The 20172-nt window shown below is 32.7% G+C and overlaps 1 protein-coding gene across 1 annotated transcript; it reads right to left on the bottom strand.

Moving 5' to 3' along the window:
• Positions 1-4097: 4097 nt before the first annotated feature.
• On the bottom strand, positions 4098-11559 carry LOC108455408 (uncharacterized). Its single transcript, XM_017753965.1, has 4 exons — positions 11306-11559; positions 11053-11149; positions 10352-10564; positions 4098-4295 (listed from the first exon to the last, which is right to left on the bottom strand). The coding sequence occupies exons 1-4, from the start codon at positions 11557-11559 to the stop codon at positions 4098-4100; spliced, it is 762 nt and encodes a 253-aa protein (XP_017609454.1).
• Positions 11560-20172: the final 8613 nt, after the last annotated feature.

Raw genomic sequence — 20172 nt, 5'->3', positions numbered from 1 at the left:
TTTTCACATATATGCTATGAATAATGATTGGATATTGATTATTGATATTTAAATTGATTTTTGAAATGCTTTGGGATATTATCGGTCCTGTGAACTATTATAATATCTCATAACCTAAAAACTTCAAGACTGAAGGCAAAGAAAACCATGTTTGTCTTTTACAGAAATCATTGTACGGCCTGAAGTAGTCTCCTTGGCAGTGGTATAAAAAGTTTGATTCTTTCATGTTAAGATTGGTTTTGTTTGAAGTAAGTAAACATCATCTTGATGATGGATTGTTTATATATTTGCTGCATTATATATTTATAGTGTTACAATGAAACATCAGAGTATTCCAAGGATCGAACCCAAAGAAGATGACAATTGAGTAATAAATAGCATACACGATAGACCTTAAGCAACTATTGATATGATTTTATAGTACGACAAATCATAACAAGAAAATGTTGCAAGAAAATTAAATATGTTATTCTAAGGAAAAAGTTGCAAACACAAAACCAAGAAATTATTCAATAAATAACTAATGGTGGTTAGTTGATTTCATCCTCGGACAAGGGACTTAAAATGTTTAGATTACTAAATGGCTCCATTTTATCTTCCAATCTCAATTTTACTGACTTAGATGAATTAATGCTGATTTATCTTCCGATCTCATAGTTTAATTCGAGACTAATGAACGAGTACACAACAAGATTAACTTTCGGTCTCACTTGCCTAGATATTCCCTTAGATGCGTCGCTTTCTAAGTTTTTAGATCTATTCAATTTAGTCCAATTTGTTATAGTTTAGCCCTTTGCCCAAAAAGCAGCTTACCTGCATCTCCATAACCAACCCCTTTTTAGGTCTAACTACTCATGCTGAAATTAAAGAAGATGAACATGAAAAGGAAAAGAAAAAAAACCATTAAAGTAAATCTTAAGAAAAATATAAAAGTTTGGATTTTTATGCTAGAAAACTTAAAGAACATGAAACTAAAAGCATTCAATAAGAAAAACTAAAGAAATAAACATAAAAGGAACAAACTTTGATGGATTTAAAGTAGAAGAAACTGAAATACATTAAACTAAGGTTAAAAATGTCTTACAACCAAGGTACATGAACTAAAAGTGCAAATAAACCTAAGCTACAATGATAGCTAACTTAACTGATACTAAGTACATCAAGAACAAGAAGTAAATGCAGAAAAATAAACTCTAAACTAAGGTAGAAGAAAAGAAAATGAAAACCCTAGAAAAAGTGCAAAAAAACTAAGAGAAAACTAAACCAAAAACTAATTTAATGTGTATCTCTCTCCTCCTCAGCCAATTTTGGTTGTTTTAAGCTGACTTCTGATAAGTTTTCATTGCCAAAAATGCCCCTGCACGGACCTTGGGTGATTGGTGGACTGGGTGGACAAAGATTATCCTTTTTGTCCAATTTTTCCCCCCTCACGACATTGATGACGCTATACCCACAAGAGGATATCGAAATGCTCATAAGAGGATATCGCAATGCTCATAAGAAGATATCACGATACCTCGAGCAGTGTTAAACCTTGGGATCTTCTTGGAAAGGTGGATATCGCGATACCATTGAAGGGTGTTTTCATTCGTCAATATTGTTAGAGGTATCACGATTCTAAGGTGTGGATATCACGATACCATTGAAGGGTGCCTCCATTCTTCAATACTTTTAAAGGTATCGTGATTCCAAGGTGTGGATATCACAATACTCTTTCTTTCAGTGTTGTTCTCGCTCATTTTCAACCTCCAACAGGTCTCTACACCACTTAGCCACACATTAGGCCTCCCAATGGCACCATTGGCCAAATTGGGTCATAAAATGGGAAAAAAATGAGACATTTTCACTTATTAACTTAAAATCTAAAAATTACAAAAAAAAAACTACCAAAAAATGCTATTTTGCTAGAAACAAGCTCCTTAAGTATGCCGGAAGAGCCTATTTTGCTACACCAATTTGTGGTAGATCAATGATATGCTAATTACGACTAAGGATCCATCTATAATTGATCGGTTAAAATCCATGCTTAACTCTAAGTTCGAGATAAAGGATTTTGGTACAACTAAGAAAATTTTAGGAATGGAAATTTCTAGAGATAGAAGCTTTGAGGAAATATATTTGTCTCAGTAGTGGTACATCGGAAGTTTGATGTACACAATGTTTTGTATTCATCCCAATATTTCACATGTTAGTGTTGTAAGTAGATACGTGGTTGGACCTAACAAATTACACTGGCAAGCAGTTAAGTGGTTTCTCAGATATTTGCGGGGCACATCTAACATTGTTTGGAGTTCGAGGGAAGTTCAGATGATCTAGTTGGTTATGTGGACTCAGACTATGCAGGAGACTTAGATCAAAGAAGATCTCTAACAAGATATTTTTTTGCTTTCGACAAATGCACTATTAATTGGAAACCCATGCTACAGGCCACTTTGGCATTATCAACTATAGAAGTAGAATATATGTCAATCATAGAGGTTGTGAAGGAAACCATTTGGTTAAAAGGTCCATTCGAGGAGCTAGTTAATAAACATGATACGACTGTTGTATATTGCAATAGTCAAAATGTCATACATCTCACTAAGGATCAAATACATCACGAATGAAAAGAGCACACAAATATTTGATATCACTTTGTTCGGGAGATGGTTGCTTAAGGAGATGTTCGTATTCATAAGATTGGCATAGAAAATAATATAGCTAATATGATTACCAAAAGCCTTTTAGTTTCCAAGTTCAAATATTTTTTGGACTTGGTTAGTATCTTGCAAAGATCGAGTTAGGCCCATAACGGGGCACGACAAAGGAAGACATTTAAAAATACAAGTCAAGGTGGAGATTTAAGGAGTGTGCCTCGTATTTTCGAATGAAACAAAGTTGACATCGCTATGAGGAAGAGCTGATGACGTGAACTTGATGTCCTAGTAAGATGACATATGATGTCATGACGTGGCAACATGTTCCCACATAAATTGATTTTTTTCTCCTAGTTAAACTCTTATTGTTCTTCCCAATCGAGCTCTGATTAATTTAGGATAATTTAGTAAATTTGGTCTATAAAAGGGCTTTAGTAACCCTAGAATAGATACACAGGATAACACAATTATGAAATAGCTTTAATAGAGCTTTAAGAGAATTTTGTATTTTAGTTGGAGGGCTTCATATTAGAGGTTCAGGGTTTTTTATTATTATCTCCATCTTGTACTATTTGATTATTTGCTCATTAGTGAAGTCTTCTTTTGTTCGCAGTTTTTTATCCTCTTCATTGGAGATGAGTTTTTTCATGTAAAATCTATGTGTTTGATCTTCTCTATTTTTTTCTTTCGTTGTTTCTATGGGTCGATCGCCAGCACAATCATCTTATGATTGGTCTTTTGGAGTACTCCAACAACTACTTCGTACAATTGGGTAAGTCGAGCATATATGTTTTGTTTTGTCTCTTAGTATGATTATGCTCTAACTCTGTCAATGAAGAAGTTAAACATTGGTTATATTGACATGTACTTTGTGATAGAAATTGATTTCAACTTGTCACTGTTTTATAATAATGGTTTTGTGACCCATTATTACTGGGGTTAGTTATGACTTTCCACTCATGCCACTTAGGTTATTTGTTATTTTCAACTTTAAACATCAAGGTTAAAGCTAATCTTAGCATATTAGAAAAGGATAATTAAAATATTTGGTTCCTCAAAGTTTATTTAGTTTTTTTATTAGGTTAAATATAAAATTAGTACCCAAACCTGTCCACTTCTCCTAGATTGGTACTTATGGGTTTTTTTTTTTGTCTTAGATTGGTACTTATGGGTTTTTTTGTCCCAAATTGGTACCCAAACTTTTTTTCGTCAACTAAATCGATACCTAAGTCTAACGCCATTAAATCTAGGACACGTAACAGAATAAGATGGTGACATATGGCATAAATGATGTCACAGTGATGTCATAATCTAAAAAAATTATAAAAAAAACCTTTTTTTTCTTTTGCCTTTTCTCCCACCAGTTTTTATGTCGCTCCTTTTTTTTTCCTTCTTCTTCTTCTTCTTCTTCTTCTTCTTGTAAAGATTTTTTCTTGGATTTTTTTTCTTTTCCTTTCCCTTTCAATCTCTTCCATTATCCTCTCCCTTTCCCTCTTCTCCATTGAATCGGAACCCTTCAAATCCCTCCTCTTTTGGCTCTCTTTCTCCCTTTTCTTCAGCCCATTTGCCCTTTCTTCCCTCACTAGCGATGGAATCCGCGTCGGCGTTGGCCCCACCATCCTTGATCCCATCGAACAAGCCCACAACCCTAGACTGAATCTAATAAAAAATCATCTGAAAATGTTCAAAGCCTCATAAAATCGATGAACCAATTGGAAATCATAGGGATTTAACTAAAAACGGAAATGGGTTTTCAGATTCAAAGAAAAAAAAGGACTTAGGAAGCAATTTCGATGGAGAAGGAAAGGAATGGAATGAAGCTGAAATTGAGATTTTGAAGAAACAAATGGCGAAAAACCCAATGGGGAAACCAGGTAGATGGGAAGCTATAGCTTCATCATTTAAAGGGAAATTCAAAACAGATAGGGTGATTAAAAAAGCAAAGGAATTAGGTGATAAAGAAAATGGATGATAGTGATCCATATGCTCAATTTTTGAAGAATAAGAAACTAGTTGATATGAGGATCAATGATGAAAATGAAACAGTGATAAAGGGTAACTGGAATTCAGAGGAAGATATTGCTTTACTCAATGCTTTGAAAACTTCTCCTAAAAATGTAACTGTGATCTTCTTCTTCCACTGATTCACGTCTAATGTGGAGCAATTCTACCTAGTGAAACAAATCCAAGAAAAAACCTATACGAGAAGAAGAAGAAGAAAGAAAGAAGTAAAAAAAATAGGAAAAACAGAAAAATTGAAGGGAGAAAAGTCAAAAGAAAAAAAGTGTTTTTTTTTTTAATTTTCTTTTAGATTATGATGTCGCTATGACGTCATTTATGCCACGTGCCATTATCTTATTCTGCCACGTGTCCTATAATTAACGGCGTCAGACTCATGTACCGATTTAGTTGACTGGAAAAAAGTTTAAATACCAATCTAGGAGAAGTGGACAAGTTTGGGAACTAATTTAATATTTAACCCTTTGTTATTTGATAATTTTAAGTTTCAAATATATAAACTTATTAAATATGATATTACTTAATTATGTTTTTGAGTAATTAGTAATTATTTGGGCCTAACAATAATTTTACTCCTCCTTAATTTTCTTCTACATTTTAGATTTTAATATGTTTATTGTGGATTTTAATTTGAGAAGATCCATTAGTTTCAAGCTTATTATTCTTGGAATGTGAATAAGAAAATGTCAAATTTAGTACTTATATTAGTTAGATAAAATATTGTTATAATTTTGATTAAGTAGTAATTAGAATTTATGGAGATTTACACTACATTTGGTTCAATCGTAATAGAATAAAGTTGTAATGGAATAGAGTTGCAATTAGTAATTCAATTGTTTAGTTGAATAGAATAGAATAGAACTATAATAGTGTTCTTGTGTTTGGTTGAATAAAATTATGTTATAATAGCATAATGAAAAACCCGAAATGACCAAAGTACCATTAGCGAAATTTTTTAGATATATGATTATTGTTATTGTTATTGAATTTTAATAAGATTATTATTAAAAATAATTTAATAAAAATAAATAATTTAACCATATTTTAATATAATTATTATTAATTATAATTTAATAAAAATAAAATATATAATTTAATAATATTGTTAATATAATTATTTTTATATTATATTAATTAAAATATTTTATTTTAAATTATATTTTGAAATTAAATATTTTATTTTTATATTTTCTAAGTCTAAGTTTTAAAGGACTAATCTGAATTTTTTTTATTCAAAGTTGCATGGAATAGCCATTTTTTGGTGATACCAAAGAATAGTTATTACGGGAAGACGAGTAATAAGGAAGTAATGGTCAATCCATTGAATGAGTATTACGTTCAACCAAATAAAGAAACAGTTTACCATTTAACGAATAAGAGGGGAATGCCCAACCAGATATTAAAGTTTTGTAAATTTAATTTTTATATAGTATGATTTCCCCAGAACCCGTCATTCGAACTCCAAAACATTATGGGTTTAAGCCCGTTCTGGTTAAAACCACTGATAACAATATGCAGAAAATTCTGCCAGTAAGAATGCAGACAAGCTGCTCGTAAAAATGCGATAATTTGCCATTCCCCTCGGTACTCCAAGTATAGTGCACTGACTATGAATAATGTGAACTTAATATGCCGCCGGTACTCCACGGAACTCCTCCGTCAACCGCAAAATCTCAACCCAATGCATATGCAATATGTCACACAATCTCATACATAATCATATCTCAATATTTTTCACATTCATTGACATGCTCAGCATGTCTTCAATAATCACATACTTTCAGTAAATGGAAAAAGTGTTCCAATCTTTCAAATTACCATTGTGTTGGTATCAATCAATATCGTTCAATTTCACATACTTAACAAATTTTCATTGTGCATAAATAGCACCATTTTCAGTACACAATATAACAAATATCTCATGCATTTAAATCATACGTAAGCTTAATATCTCAACACATTATATCATTCAATCAAACATTCTCATAACTCGTAACTCAATATGCAATTACAAACTCAATCAAACATTCATACTATCAAACTAGCAATTTTGTCAACATGTCAATATTTTAAGGCTCGAAATATACCTAGTTCGACCACTCACAAAATCAATAATGTGGCTATTAATCCAATCCAATCAGCAAGCTAATTTTTCAAATATAACATGATATTTAACATTTCCAAACCATTTTATGAGTTTAGGACCCAGACCTTATTTTTTGCTTCCTCTTAGCACATTAGCGAATCTTCCAATTTTCTAAATAATTCCTTAAACGAATCTAAACCAAAATTTAGTATAAATTCAATCAATTAACCATTAAACCAACCCCAAACACCCACTTATGATTTCAAACTAATTGTTGAAATTATAACTATTTTATGAATCCAAATTTGTTAGATTCCTTATACTGTATCGATGCAAACCGTACATACAATCTTTCTTCGCCTTTATGGATGATTTGGGGCGTTTGGGTCAGCACCTAATTCAATAATATACTGGAAAATAAGTAGATAATTAATGATTAAATTCCTTCATTTAATCAATTCATAACCTTTACCCAACAACTATGTCGAAATAACAAACTTGTCACCCTTAATTGCACTTACGCTTCACGATTTGTGGGATTCGAATGGCCAATCGATCAAGAACATTTTTCCCTAATTGAAATGGGTTTAAAAGCTAATTAGGTGGGTTCAAGAACTAAAATTAATTCTGGAAAAATATAGGCAAGAACCAAGAAACAAAATAGCCCCGTTTCTTGTATATAGGCGCACGTACCACCACCAATGGTAGCCAAAATTGGGGCTAAATTTTAAAACGGTTTGAGATCTCATTAAAATCTAGGAAAATACCTTTGAAATCATTTAAAATCCCCAAAATTAAATATTTGGAAATTTAAGATTTTTAATGCACAAGATTAATTAAGAAATTGAAGAGAGAAGAGACCTTACTCAAGCTAGTCGAAAGAAACGACAATGACACTTTCTTGGCAATGTTCAAGATTGATCTTGGAGTTCAAGATTTCAGATTTGGGGATGATTTTAATGAGAAAAAATGACAGTAATATGGTAGGGAATATGTTAACAAATCTTGTGGCAAAAAGAAAAAGAAAAAGGAAGAGATGGTAAAACTAGGTGTAGGCGACAACAACAATAGAGGAAAAAAATAAAAATAAAATCAAAGAGAATGAGAGGAGGAGAGGAACAGTTAGCGCAATGAGGAGGAGGACTAAAGGCTGATTATTAATGAAAATTTATTATTTATAACTAGGTTAACTAGGCTTGGATGGCCCACACATTAAAATAATGGGTTTTTGTCAAAAAATTAAATTATTTGCATGGGAAGGAAATTGAAGTTAAGACCTCAAGGATAAATTCACTAATATTTAATCAACAAACCAATAATTCATTCTTTATATAATTTGAAATATTTATTTTTTTAAAAAATAAGACATGTCACAAAATAGGGTTTAAGGAAAAATTTACAAAATAATAAAAATTTGCGAAACCAATACCTCATTTATTTCTTAAAAATGCATAGATAACCTCAAAAATTAAGACATCACCACTCTCTTTTGATTTACAGACTCGATTCTACTAAACCCCAATTTTTGGGATGTTACAAGGAATATGTCAACCGTATATCTTTTACTTATGTTTTATTTAATTTAATTAATAATCAAATTACCATTTTAACCTTGGTTAATAGATAAATAAAACACCAAAGTCATGACCATATTTGTCCACTAACCTCATGAATGGTCTAATTACCATTTAAGTCCCTTTTCCTTTATTCAATTAACCATTTAATCACTCAAATCAAATAGTGATCAAATTTATATATTTTACGATTTAGTCCTTTTTAATTAATTAACTATCAAAGCGTTAAAATTTTTCAATGAAACTTTAATACCACCTTAATGACACTCCGTAAATATTTATAAAAATATTTATGGCTCGGTTTATAGAAACGAGATCCCAATACCTAATTTTTTAAAACCACTTGACTTTAGGGTCATACCACTTGAACTTCATAAATTGCTTATATAACATAATTTATCAAATCAAAAACCTTTTTAAAAATCATATTTGACTCGTAAATATTAAATAATAATATTTACGAACTTATTCGTCGGATTTGATGGCCTCGAAACTACTGTTTCCGACACTACTGATAAATGGGCTGTTATAATTAAATTTTCTTATCTTAATCATACGACTATGAAAAAATTTAGTGTTGCGATCCCCCAATTGAAGGCAGTCACACCAAGCCTTTTGTCTTCGAAGAAAATCTTCATGGTCAAGCACGTTTTCCAATTCATCCTGAACTTCCAACTCTTTATTGGCCAAGCAAGTGGAGGTAGAGTGATCTAAGGCCTTTTGAACATTGTTGAGCGATTTCATGAGATGTCACTTGCGGGACCCCAAAAAGCCATACACATTCCTGTTCCAATATTTAATAAAAGAAGTGAAGTTATTTAAAGAATCAACCATATTACCTGCAAAATTCCACTTCTCTCTGAAAAAGGTAAAGAAATTATTATGTTGCGTTCATCCTGCTAAAAATCTAAACGGTCTTCCTTTAGCCAAAATCGAGGTTCAATAAGAGAGGTCGATGATTAGACTTAATGTGAGGGAGATGATGGACTAAACACTGCAAAAAATATGACATCCAAGCGTCATTTGCTAAGGCTTGATCTAATCTGAAAAAGGTACCACCTCTCTGTCAAGTGAAAGAAGGTCCGTAAAAGCCCAAATCCTGTAGTTCACAAAAGTCAACAAAATGACCAAATAAATCAAATCGCTTACCTACAATGAAAGAGATTTTCTTATCCTCAAATGATAAAATGGCATTAAAATCTCTTATTATTAACCAAGGAATGTGAGGAGTTGGAATTGCAGATTTTAACCCTTCCCAAAGAAGCTTTCATTTTGCCCTATCTCGGCTACCATACACAAAAGAAATAAGAGCAAAATTATTGGGAATATGATCATTAACATCAAGAAGAATAAATTGGGGTAATTTCTAAAGATTTTGTATTTGAACAGAATCTTTCCAGCCCACTCATATACCACCTAAAAATCCAATGGCCCCAACTCAATGAGAATAATTAAAACCCAATTGCTCAATAATAAAATTATATTTTTTATCGCTTACTCTCGATTCAACTAAACAAACAATGTGTAGCCGGTGTTCCATATTGTATTTCCAAAAAACTCAAAAACTAATTCCTACTAGCATACCATTGACAGTTTCACATAAAAAATTTTAAATTTGGCTCCATAAAAAATTAAAATAAGCAAAGAAAAATAAAATAAACCAAACTTCAAATATGGAGAATAAAATTAAAAGTGAGTAAAAAAAGGGGAGCTCCATCCTTACTGTCCAAGGAGACTCCCTCCTGCTGTTCATCTATTCTGGTAAGGTTTCCTGAATCAATTTTGGCTTTATATAAGACCGAAATTCTCTCAGCTAGATGCTCCATGGAATCCTTCAACGAAACCGTGGATTACCAGAGTTTTTGAATCGGGTATTATTGTCATGTTGAATTTTGTTGAGTTTTTTTTATAATAACTCTGCCTCTGTTTTTTATCCCTTTTGCCGAACCTGTAACCACCCCCTGATTCAGGGTCAAAGCATTTTTTGAAGAAGGAAAAATGCTTTTATTATTATCATTTTTATTTTCAGTAAAGACCACTGCTGAGTGTTTACCGGAGTCAAGAATTCCCACTTCCACCGCCACTTCTTCCCTTTCACGCTCGTCAGAGGTCAGAACTGAGAAACAAGTTGAAGATCCGCTTTCGATTTGAAGAGTCATCTCGACGTCGGAACCATTCTGCATTGTCGTCGTCGCTGGGGTTTGACTACTACTGCCAGGAACAGCAAAACTTTGCTGGACCACTGGCCCCTGCACTTGGGATCTAACATACCTCGGGCTTGAAAAGTCAAAGTGTCCCCTAGGCCGACACCGTTAAGCACCTCTTTAGAAGGTTAAACAACTGCATGTTTTTTATTAATCCCCTAACCGGACCCAACACTTTAGCCCAATATTCAAATTCTCTTTTATGATCGGGCTTAGGCTAGTTTTATAGCTCACTTCCTTAAGCTTTCCTTTATTTTTTTATTCAATTCCATTTGACCGTTAAAGTAAGAACCAAATTCCTTCCTAAACTGATTTCCTTCCCTATAGCTCGTCGAGAACCATCCAAATCCCAATTACTGCATTCTTGATTCAAATCCCTATTATTCGGGCTCTAAATCGAGACCCTTCCTTCCCCCTTTCATTATCCTTAAATTTCTGCACATTATCCCTAAATTTTCGCCTTGGTTTTCTTTCAACAATCATCCACAGCCCGTAATTCTTGTCCTTCTTCACCAATCCATCCACGAGCATACTTTGCTTTTCCGGTGACATTTCATACGAATTAGTTTCCTTTTCAACAGTGGACCAGCGTTCTTAAACGTACAAATCCTTTTCACATGACCATACCTCCTACAATGAAAGCAAATTGTAGGTAAAGATTCATACTCCACCTTTTGTGATCGTCCATTAATTAAAATTTTAGAAACCAAAGGTTTTTCCAAATTAATATAAACTGCCATTCTCGTAAAGCGTCCCCTCGCCCTACTGACGATATTCATATCTAACTTGACCACCTTTCCAACTGTTTCCCCTATGTCTGCAAGAATTTTATGTTTATACAAATATCCAAGTAAGCCAAGAAATCTGACCCATGCCATCAACACAATTGGATAAGCCTGTGAAGGGTCAAAAGCCATCGACCAAGGTTGTACAATCAAATATTGACCAAATATGGTCCAAGGACCATCAGAAAGAGCCCTCTCGCAATCCAGCTTGTTTTGAAATTTGACCAGGAAGTACCCATTCTCAATATCCGTCATGTGAACTGTAACACTGCCAACCCATATCTCTCACCGGAACCGGGTTACGAAGTATTACCAGAGTTTACCGATCAAACAGACATAAATTTCAAACATTTCGTATCATCAAAACATATCATCAAAGCATTATTCAAGTCCAAATTATAAACATACCTAATCTAATTCATTTTGCCTAGTTTATGAACTCTTAGACATCAATTTAACATGCCATGATATAACTTCAAACACAAACACATATTAAGATGTATATACCAAATCATTATTAAACATATAACCTCATTTACAATCAACTAGAAAATAACTATTAATTAGACACCTTAGGTACATGCCAACACAAAGTATAAACATCACCACATTTGAGTTCGGGATCGTTGTTGGATACTAAATCGGCAATCAAAAGTTAAGTACCTAATCTACGCACGGAAAACAAAACGCCACTGAGTAAAAACTCAATGGTATTTCTATAATCCGAATATTTAAAGATAAAATAATATAATAGGCACAATTGAATATTTAAAATCCACATTTATTTATATAATAACATTAACCATTCAATACTCAAATTATAAATACATCATTTTATACCATACTCTCATCACTTGCTATATAATAACTTTTCACAATTTGATCCACATATCATTTAAAAAAAACAATATCCAATTCATTAATACATAATTCATGTGTCTCATTTTCATGTTTCAAAACATTATTCCAATTTCAATTCACATACAATATCATCCAATATCAATCATAGTACCGTTTTATTTAATTACCCCTATTAACACGACTCGGACTCAAACGGATACACAGATCCAACCAACACACCAGTTTGGCACCCAGTGCCTCATCGGATAAATCTGAAGTAATAACTGCGCCCAACGCTATATAAATTTGACACCTAGTGTCTCACTGGTTAAACCGAAGTAAATTGGCACCCAGTGCCTCATCGACTCGAAGTCGAAGAAATCCCTAAACTCTTCCAATCCTATGGCATGCCATTTATACCCGACTCAGCCCGATACAGTTAATATGGTTCCAATTCACTTTCCAAATTCAAAAAATATCCAATATCATATTTGCACATATATATATATATATATATATCAATTCAATCCAATTCAATCAACTTTAAATCAATTCAATAATCAAAGTCCACATACTCTCCTTAACCACTTACCATATACATTAATTTAAAATATAACAATAACAATTAACAACTAGGTTCGGATTATAGAAATACAAATTAGGAATTCTGAGCTATTCGATGTCGACTTTATCTTTCTACTTTTTAGTTGATGATTCCAGTACGACGTTAGCCACAGAATTAAAACAATTAAAATTCATCAATATAACACAATTAAATTTCATATTGAGTATTTCAATTTTGACTTAATATTTGTCTAATTTTCAATTTAGTCCCTAAACCAAGACTAACTTTATTTCTTTACAATTAGTTCTATATTTTCACACAAATTTCACTTTAAACTAAACTTAACTCTTTACTTTCACTAAAATATCTAAATTTAAAAATTTTCATAATTTAGTCCCTATTACTCAAATTTTACAATTTATTCTACAATTCAATCCGTTTCCATTTATAACTTTTAAATCTATCAATTTAATCCCTAATACTAAAATTATTCAACATTAACAACATTTAAAAACTCAATAATTGCTAAAATTTCGACATAGGTCGCGTAGTACTTAACACCGGGATTCCAAAAACATAATAATTACAAGAAAAAGGGACTAAACTGACTAACCAATTGAGCTTTGAACAATTTGAAACACTAGCTTTGTGTCTTTCTCCTTCTTTCTTTCTCCTTTTCTTTTCTTTATTTTTCATTCTGTTTCGTTTAGCCTTCTTGGATTTCTTTCTTTCTTTTTTTTATTCATTTACTTATTATTATAATAATATAATATATATACTTAATTATTAAGTAAACATATTTTATTAATAAATACATATGTATATTAAATTTACAGATGTAATCACTAATACCATCCACTTCTTGGAATAAGGCTTAATTGCTTATTTAGTCCTTTTAAATTTTCTTTAATCTATAATTCAACTTCCATCCTTTATGCAATTTAGTCCTTATACCTAATTACTCCTAATTCATGCAAATTCACTTAACCAAAACCATGTTAACTACACAACTAGCTTCGTAAATATTTATTATAAATATTTACGAGAAACAGAGTCCCAGAAATGCACTTTCCAACACCCGTGACTATCGGGTTGTTACAATTTTCCACCTAAATAAATTTAGTCCCCGAAATTTACCTAAAAAGAGGTGGGGGTACTGAGATCTCATAGTCTCTTCTGGTTCCCAAGTCGCTTCTTCAACATTATGACTACGCCACAACACTTTTTCTAACGAAACTCGCTTATTACATAACTCTTTCACCTCGCGTACCAAAATCTCAACTGGTTCTTCTTCGTATGACAAATCAGGTTGAATCTCAATATCTTCCTTCGAAATAACATGAGATGGATCCGATCGATATCTTCTGAGCATTGAAACATGAAAAACATTATGAATTTTCTGTAATTCCACAGGCAAAGCTAAACGATATGCAACTGGTCTCGCTCTTTCCGTTATCTCATATGGTCCAATAAAACGAAGACTCAGTTTCCTTTTTCAGCCAAATCTCAAAATTTTCTTCCAAGGCGAAACTTTAAGAAATACTTTATCGCCAATGAAATATTCAAAATCTCGATGTTTCAAATCTGCATATGATTTCTGTCTATCAAAAGTTGTCTTCAATCTATCTAGAATTTTCTTAACAATGTCTTTTGTTTCTTGAATTAATTTCGGCTCAATCATTATTCTTTCACTTAATTTCATCCAACAAGCAGGTGATCGACACTTTTGACCATATAAGGCTTCATACGGAGCCATTTGAATACTTGATTGAAAACTATTATTGTATACAAATTCGGCGAAAGGTAAGCAACGCTCCCAACCTAATTCAAAATCAATAACACAAGTACAAAGCTTATCTTCCAAAATCTGAATAACACGCTCAGATTGATCGTCAGTCTGCAGGTGAAAAGTTGTGCTAAAATTAAGTTGCATACCAAGAGATTCGTACAACTGTTTCCAAAATCTCATAGTGAACTGCAGATCTCGATCAGAAATTATCGACATAAGGACACCATGCAGTCTCAATATATCTTGAACATAAACTTCAACAAGCTTTTTTTGAAGTGACCAATATGTCCTGACTGCAATGAAATGAGTCAATTTCGTAAGTCAATCAACAATTACCCATACAATATTTTTCTTACTTGCTGATAAAGGTAACCTCTTTACCAAATCCATCGTGATACAATCCCATTTCTATTCAGGAATAGAAATAGGCTGAAGTAATCCGGTGGGAACCTGATGTTCTGCTTTAACTCACTGACAAGTTAACTATTTAGCCACATACTCGACCACATCTCCTTTCATTCCCAGCCTCCAATAAGATTCTCGTAGATCACGATACATTTTCGTTCCTCCAGGATGCAAAGCAAAAGGACTATTATGAGCTTCGCGAAGTATCAACTCTTTCAATTCATAAACATCTGCAACTCAAATTTGGTTATGAAATCTCAAACAACCATAATCATCAATGCTGAAATTTTCTAATATACCATTCTGAACCATTTCTTTTTTCTTTGCCAACTTGTCATCTTCTAACTACGCTGACTTGATCTGGTCTATGACAGCCCTAATTAGACCCTAGTCGGAATGTGGTTTTGGGACCACAAAACCGAGTCACAAAATTTTATTTTTATTTTAATTGCATATATTTATGTGTGATAGTGTATGTGTGAAAAAAAATTAATTAAATGTTTAAAAATTAGTCTTAGGAATGTGAATTTTCTTGAAAGGACTTAGTTGAGAAACTTAGAAAAGATGATAGGTAAATTGTAAGGATCAAATAACAACAAGGTGAGAAAGCATGGATTTGCATGTCAAAATGCCCTTAATGCATGAAGTGGCCGGCCATGTGATGATGTTCCTCCACTAAGTCTAATTAAATATATATTATAATGGTAAATAACAAAATAATCTAAATAGAAAAATAGATTAATAAGAAAAAGATGAATAAAAGAAGAAATGGAAGGAGAGAGAAGTGTTCGTCTTCTTCTTGCAAAGCCGAACCTAAGCGAAGAAAGAAAGAAAAATTGTTAAAAGCATTCGGTCAATTTAAGGGTTAATCAAGGTAAGCTTTCATGTTTTTTTTCATTAAATTTTATGAAATTTAGTTAGTAGACAAATCTATATTATAACCCATAGGTTGATTTTTCTATTTGGTGACAAAAAGTGCATTCGGTTGTGATGTTTAGATGTTATGAGGATAGTGTTTGATGCTTTGGATGGAATATTAGAAAGATGAAGAATGAACTAGTTAATAAATATATGAACATTGGTATAAACTTATGAATAGATGTGGAGTTTTTATTTTTTTTAGTTAGAAACATTCGGTCAAATTGTTATGTGGAGGAACTAAGTGTTTAAATGAAATAAAAATGATATTACATTTGAAATTGTATATTCGGCCTTATAATTAAGTACATAGGTAATGTTAAATTTGGTCTTGCATATTCGGTTAAATAGTATGCACATTTGTGAAATAATTTTTGATTCTATATAATCGACCCAATGAGGGAGGTTGGCATACAAAGTTGAGTTTGATTCATAATTATGTATATTTGAATGTAAACATATTTGACATAATATTATTTTGAAAGTGTTAATGCATTCGGCTTAGAGACATAATATAAGCATTAGTTGAGGTTTGATGTCTTGAACAAGGATAGTTGTAAGAAGAAGTGGAATCATTAAATTCATATATATGAATATCTTGCAAGGTAATTAAACTACTAAATTTATTTATTCTAGCTCAAGAACCCAAAGGAGGGGAAACAAGCAAAGGCAAAACAAAGAATATTGAGTAGATGATTGGGAATCATATCATCCGACATAAAGTAAGTCTATAAGCATTTGTAGGTTGATTAATTTATACATAATTAATACTAACATATCATAAAAGAATTTCTTGGGGTAGGTATTTATTTGGAGTGATATACGTATTTATAAATGTGGCTGTATGTGCTATTTGATTTAAGTAAATTGCCTTATTATAATGAGCCAACATTGGCACTAAGTGTGCGGATTTGAATGGCACTATGTGTACGAAATCGATTGGCACTATGTATGCTGGTTTGAATGTCAATAAATGAGTGAATTTCCAAAGCACTATGTGTGCGGTTTAGCATGGCACTATGTGTGCGAATTTGATTAGCACTATGTGTGTGAAATCGGTTGAGGATATAATGTGTGCCGGAAAAGAATAAAGTGCTAGGGCTATTAACGGAAAAATCAAATTTGAGACATAAAACATATAGGCATGGAACCATCTAGTTTATCATTGTTTTATACTTCGAGGAAAGGATCTAAACTATCTAGTGGTTTTGATATTTAATTGGATAGCAAGACTTGGCTTGTAGTTGAATCGATAATTTAAGTAATTGTGGATAATTCGGTATGGTTAAATGGTTGATCTTACAATATTTTTATTATGATCTCATGTTAATGGTCTGTATTATATTGCTTACGACTTACTGAGTTGAATACTCATTTGATGTGTTTACTTGTCTCCTATTTAGATTTTTTTGATCCATTTTGTGTGTTCGGGACCATCGTCGAAGTCATCACATCAGCCTGCAACGTTTTGGTACCCTCTTCTTAGCTGGTCTAAGTGAACATTACGGCATGTATAGGCTAATATGTATTTTTTTTGAACTTTGATATGTATACTTCCAACCATGCGAATATGGCTTAGATACTAAGTTTGAACTTGGTTATGTTTAATCATGGTGTAATTTGTCTTGGTTATAATGTTTAATGCTATTAATGAATGATATATATATATATAAAATATATATATGTTTGAGGGTTGAAAATGCTAAGAAATTTTGACTATGTGTTTTTGGGGTGGTTCAATTATAACACATTTATATAAGTTATTAATTGCAATTTGGCTATTGTATATGATCTTAGTATTTAAATTGAGATAGCGTAATGGGTCATCTGGTTATGTCTAAACATAACATAAAATCGTATGATATGGTTGTTATATGATGTAAACTTATGTAATGGTTTTGATTGAACTTGATAATGATTAATTATGTGTTCCGGCTATGTATGAATAAGGATCGTATATGGTAGTATAATGAATTATGCATTATTAAAGATGAACTTAACGAAATGAAGATGATAGAAGAAGATGCATGAAAATTTTACGAATAAGTATTTGGTTCGGTAATATCTCGTAACCCATTCCAGCGATGGAAACGGGTTAGGGGTGTTACATGGTCAAACATCATCGGTTTGATTTTTAGTTCAGCCAATAGGCCTCCATTGTTATTGATACTGAGCTGCGCAAACATTTCTCGTAATTCAATTACTTATTGTCTACTTAACGCATCAGCTACAACATTAGCTTTACCAGGATGGTAATCAATAACACTATCAAAATCTTTCAGAAGTTCTACCCAACGACACTGTCTCAAATTCAACTCTTTTTTAGATAGGAGGTATTTGAGACTCTTATGATCGGTAAAAATATAACACTTTTCACCATATAAATAGTGTCTCCAAATCTTTAGAGCAAAAACCATGGCAGCTAGCTCTAAATCGTGTGTCGGATAATTGCGTTCATGTATTTTTAGTTGACGAGACACATAAGCAATTACTTTCCTGTCTTGCATCAAAACACAACCATGACCACTCAAGGAAGCATAACTGTAAAAGACAGAATCCTTTCCTAATTCTAGTAAAGTCAAAACTGGTGCTTCAGTCAACATCCACTTCAATTTCTCCAAACTTTCTTAACATTGATCCTTCCAAACGAACTGAACATTCTTATGCAACAACTTTGTCATCGGCAAGGCTATCTTCGAAAATTTATTTACAAATCTTCGGTAATAACCAGCTAGTCTAAGAAAACTGCGAACCTTTGACACATTCCTTGATGCTTTCCACTGAACTATTGCCTCGATCTTTTTCGGATCAACTCTAATTCCATTTGTTGAGATAACATGACCCAAAAATACAACCTCTGATAACCAGAATTCTCACTTATTAAGCTTTCCGTATAACTGTTTCTCTCGTAACACTTGCAAAATAATTCTAAGGTGTTGTTCATGCTCGGATTTGGATTTCGAATAGACCAAAATATCATCAGTAAAAACTACCACAAATTGATTTAAATACAGTTGGAATATACAATTCATGAGATCCATAAATGTTATCAGAGCATTCATCAGTCCAAATCGCATCACTAAGAATTCATAATGACCATATCGTGTACGAAATGCCGTCTTCGGTACATCACTTTCTTTCACTTTCAACTGATAGTAACCCGATCTTAAATCAATCTTTGAAAAGACAGAAGCTCCTTTTAGTTGATCAAAAAATTCATCAATATGGGGTAAAGGGTATCGATTCTTAATCGTCAATTTCTTCAATTCCTAATAATCAATACAAAGCCGCATCGAACCAAGCACTGGAGCTCCCCAAGGCGATTTACTAGGGCGTATAAAACCACAATTCAATAAGTCTTGTAATTGTACTTTTAATTCTTTCAACTCCGTAGGTGACATATGATAGGGCGCATTGACATCGAAGCCGTACTAGGAAACACTTCAGTTGCAAACTCAAACTCCCGATCCGGTGGTAATCCTGATAATTCCTCAGGAAACCTATCAGGGAATTCACAAACAGTTCAAATTTTACTGCACTGACTATCAACAAAATTTGAATTGATAACATAGGCTAGAAAAGCTTCACAACCTTGATTAAGAAGTTTATTAGCTTGAATTGCTAAAATGATATGAGTTGAACCACTTGTTCGAATACCATTCACCTCAATCATATCACCACTTTCACTCTGAATAAAAAACTTCTTTTTACAACAATCCAGAATCATCCCATTCTCAGTAAGTCAATCCATTCCCAAAATCATATCAAAATTGCCAAATGACATTATTAACAAATCAATAGGGAAAGTTATATTCGGTACCATTAATGGACATCTCCTACACACCTGATTCACTAACACAGATTGTCCTAATGGACAAGACACCAATATCGATACTCTAGATGTCTCAGATTTTAAACTTCCCGACTCAACCATTTTAGTATTAACATATGAATGCGAAGATCCCAGATCTATCAAAGCATAAACAAGTTCTGAATGTAATAAAAAAAATACCTGTCACAACATCATTAGCATCACCATCCTCACGAGTCCACACAACATAAGCTCGAGCTGGAGTTCTGGCCTCTAACTATTGAGTAACAGCATCATTTCCCTTTCTAGCACCACCTCTCGAAAATGAACCACTTCGACTTGACCCGCGACCCCTAAAAGCAAGCATAAATCTCTAAGAAGCAACAAGTGTAGCATTTTCATTCTTCGAACACTCTCTAACAAAATGTTCCGTAGATCCACAGTGAAAACAGCCTCGAGTTAACCTCCAACATTCACCACGGTGCTTTTTCCAAAATACTCATAATTCAAAATATCAGTATCCCTGGATGGACCTCGCAC

Source organism: Gossypium arboreum, chromosome 3 (assembly GCF_025698485.1).
Source record: "Gossypium arboreum isolate Shixiya-1 chromosome 3, ASM2569848v2, whole genome shotgun sequence".
Lineage (NCBI taxonomy): Eukaryota > Viridiplantae > Streptophyta > Magnoliopsida > Malvales > Malvaceae > Gossypium > Gossypium arboreum.
Note: the sequence above shows the minus strand (reverse complement) of the source record. Positions and strands in the feature narration are given on the sequence as shown.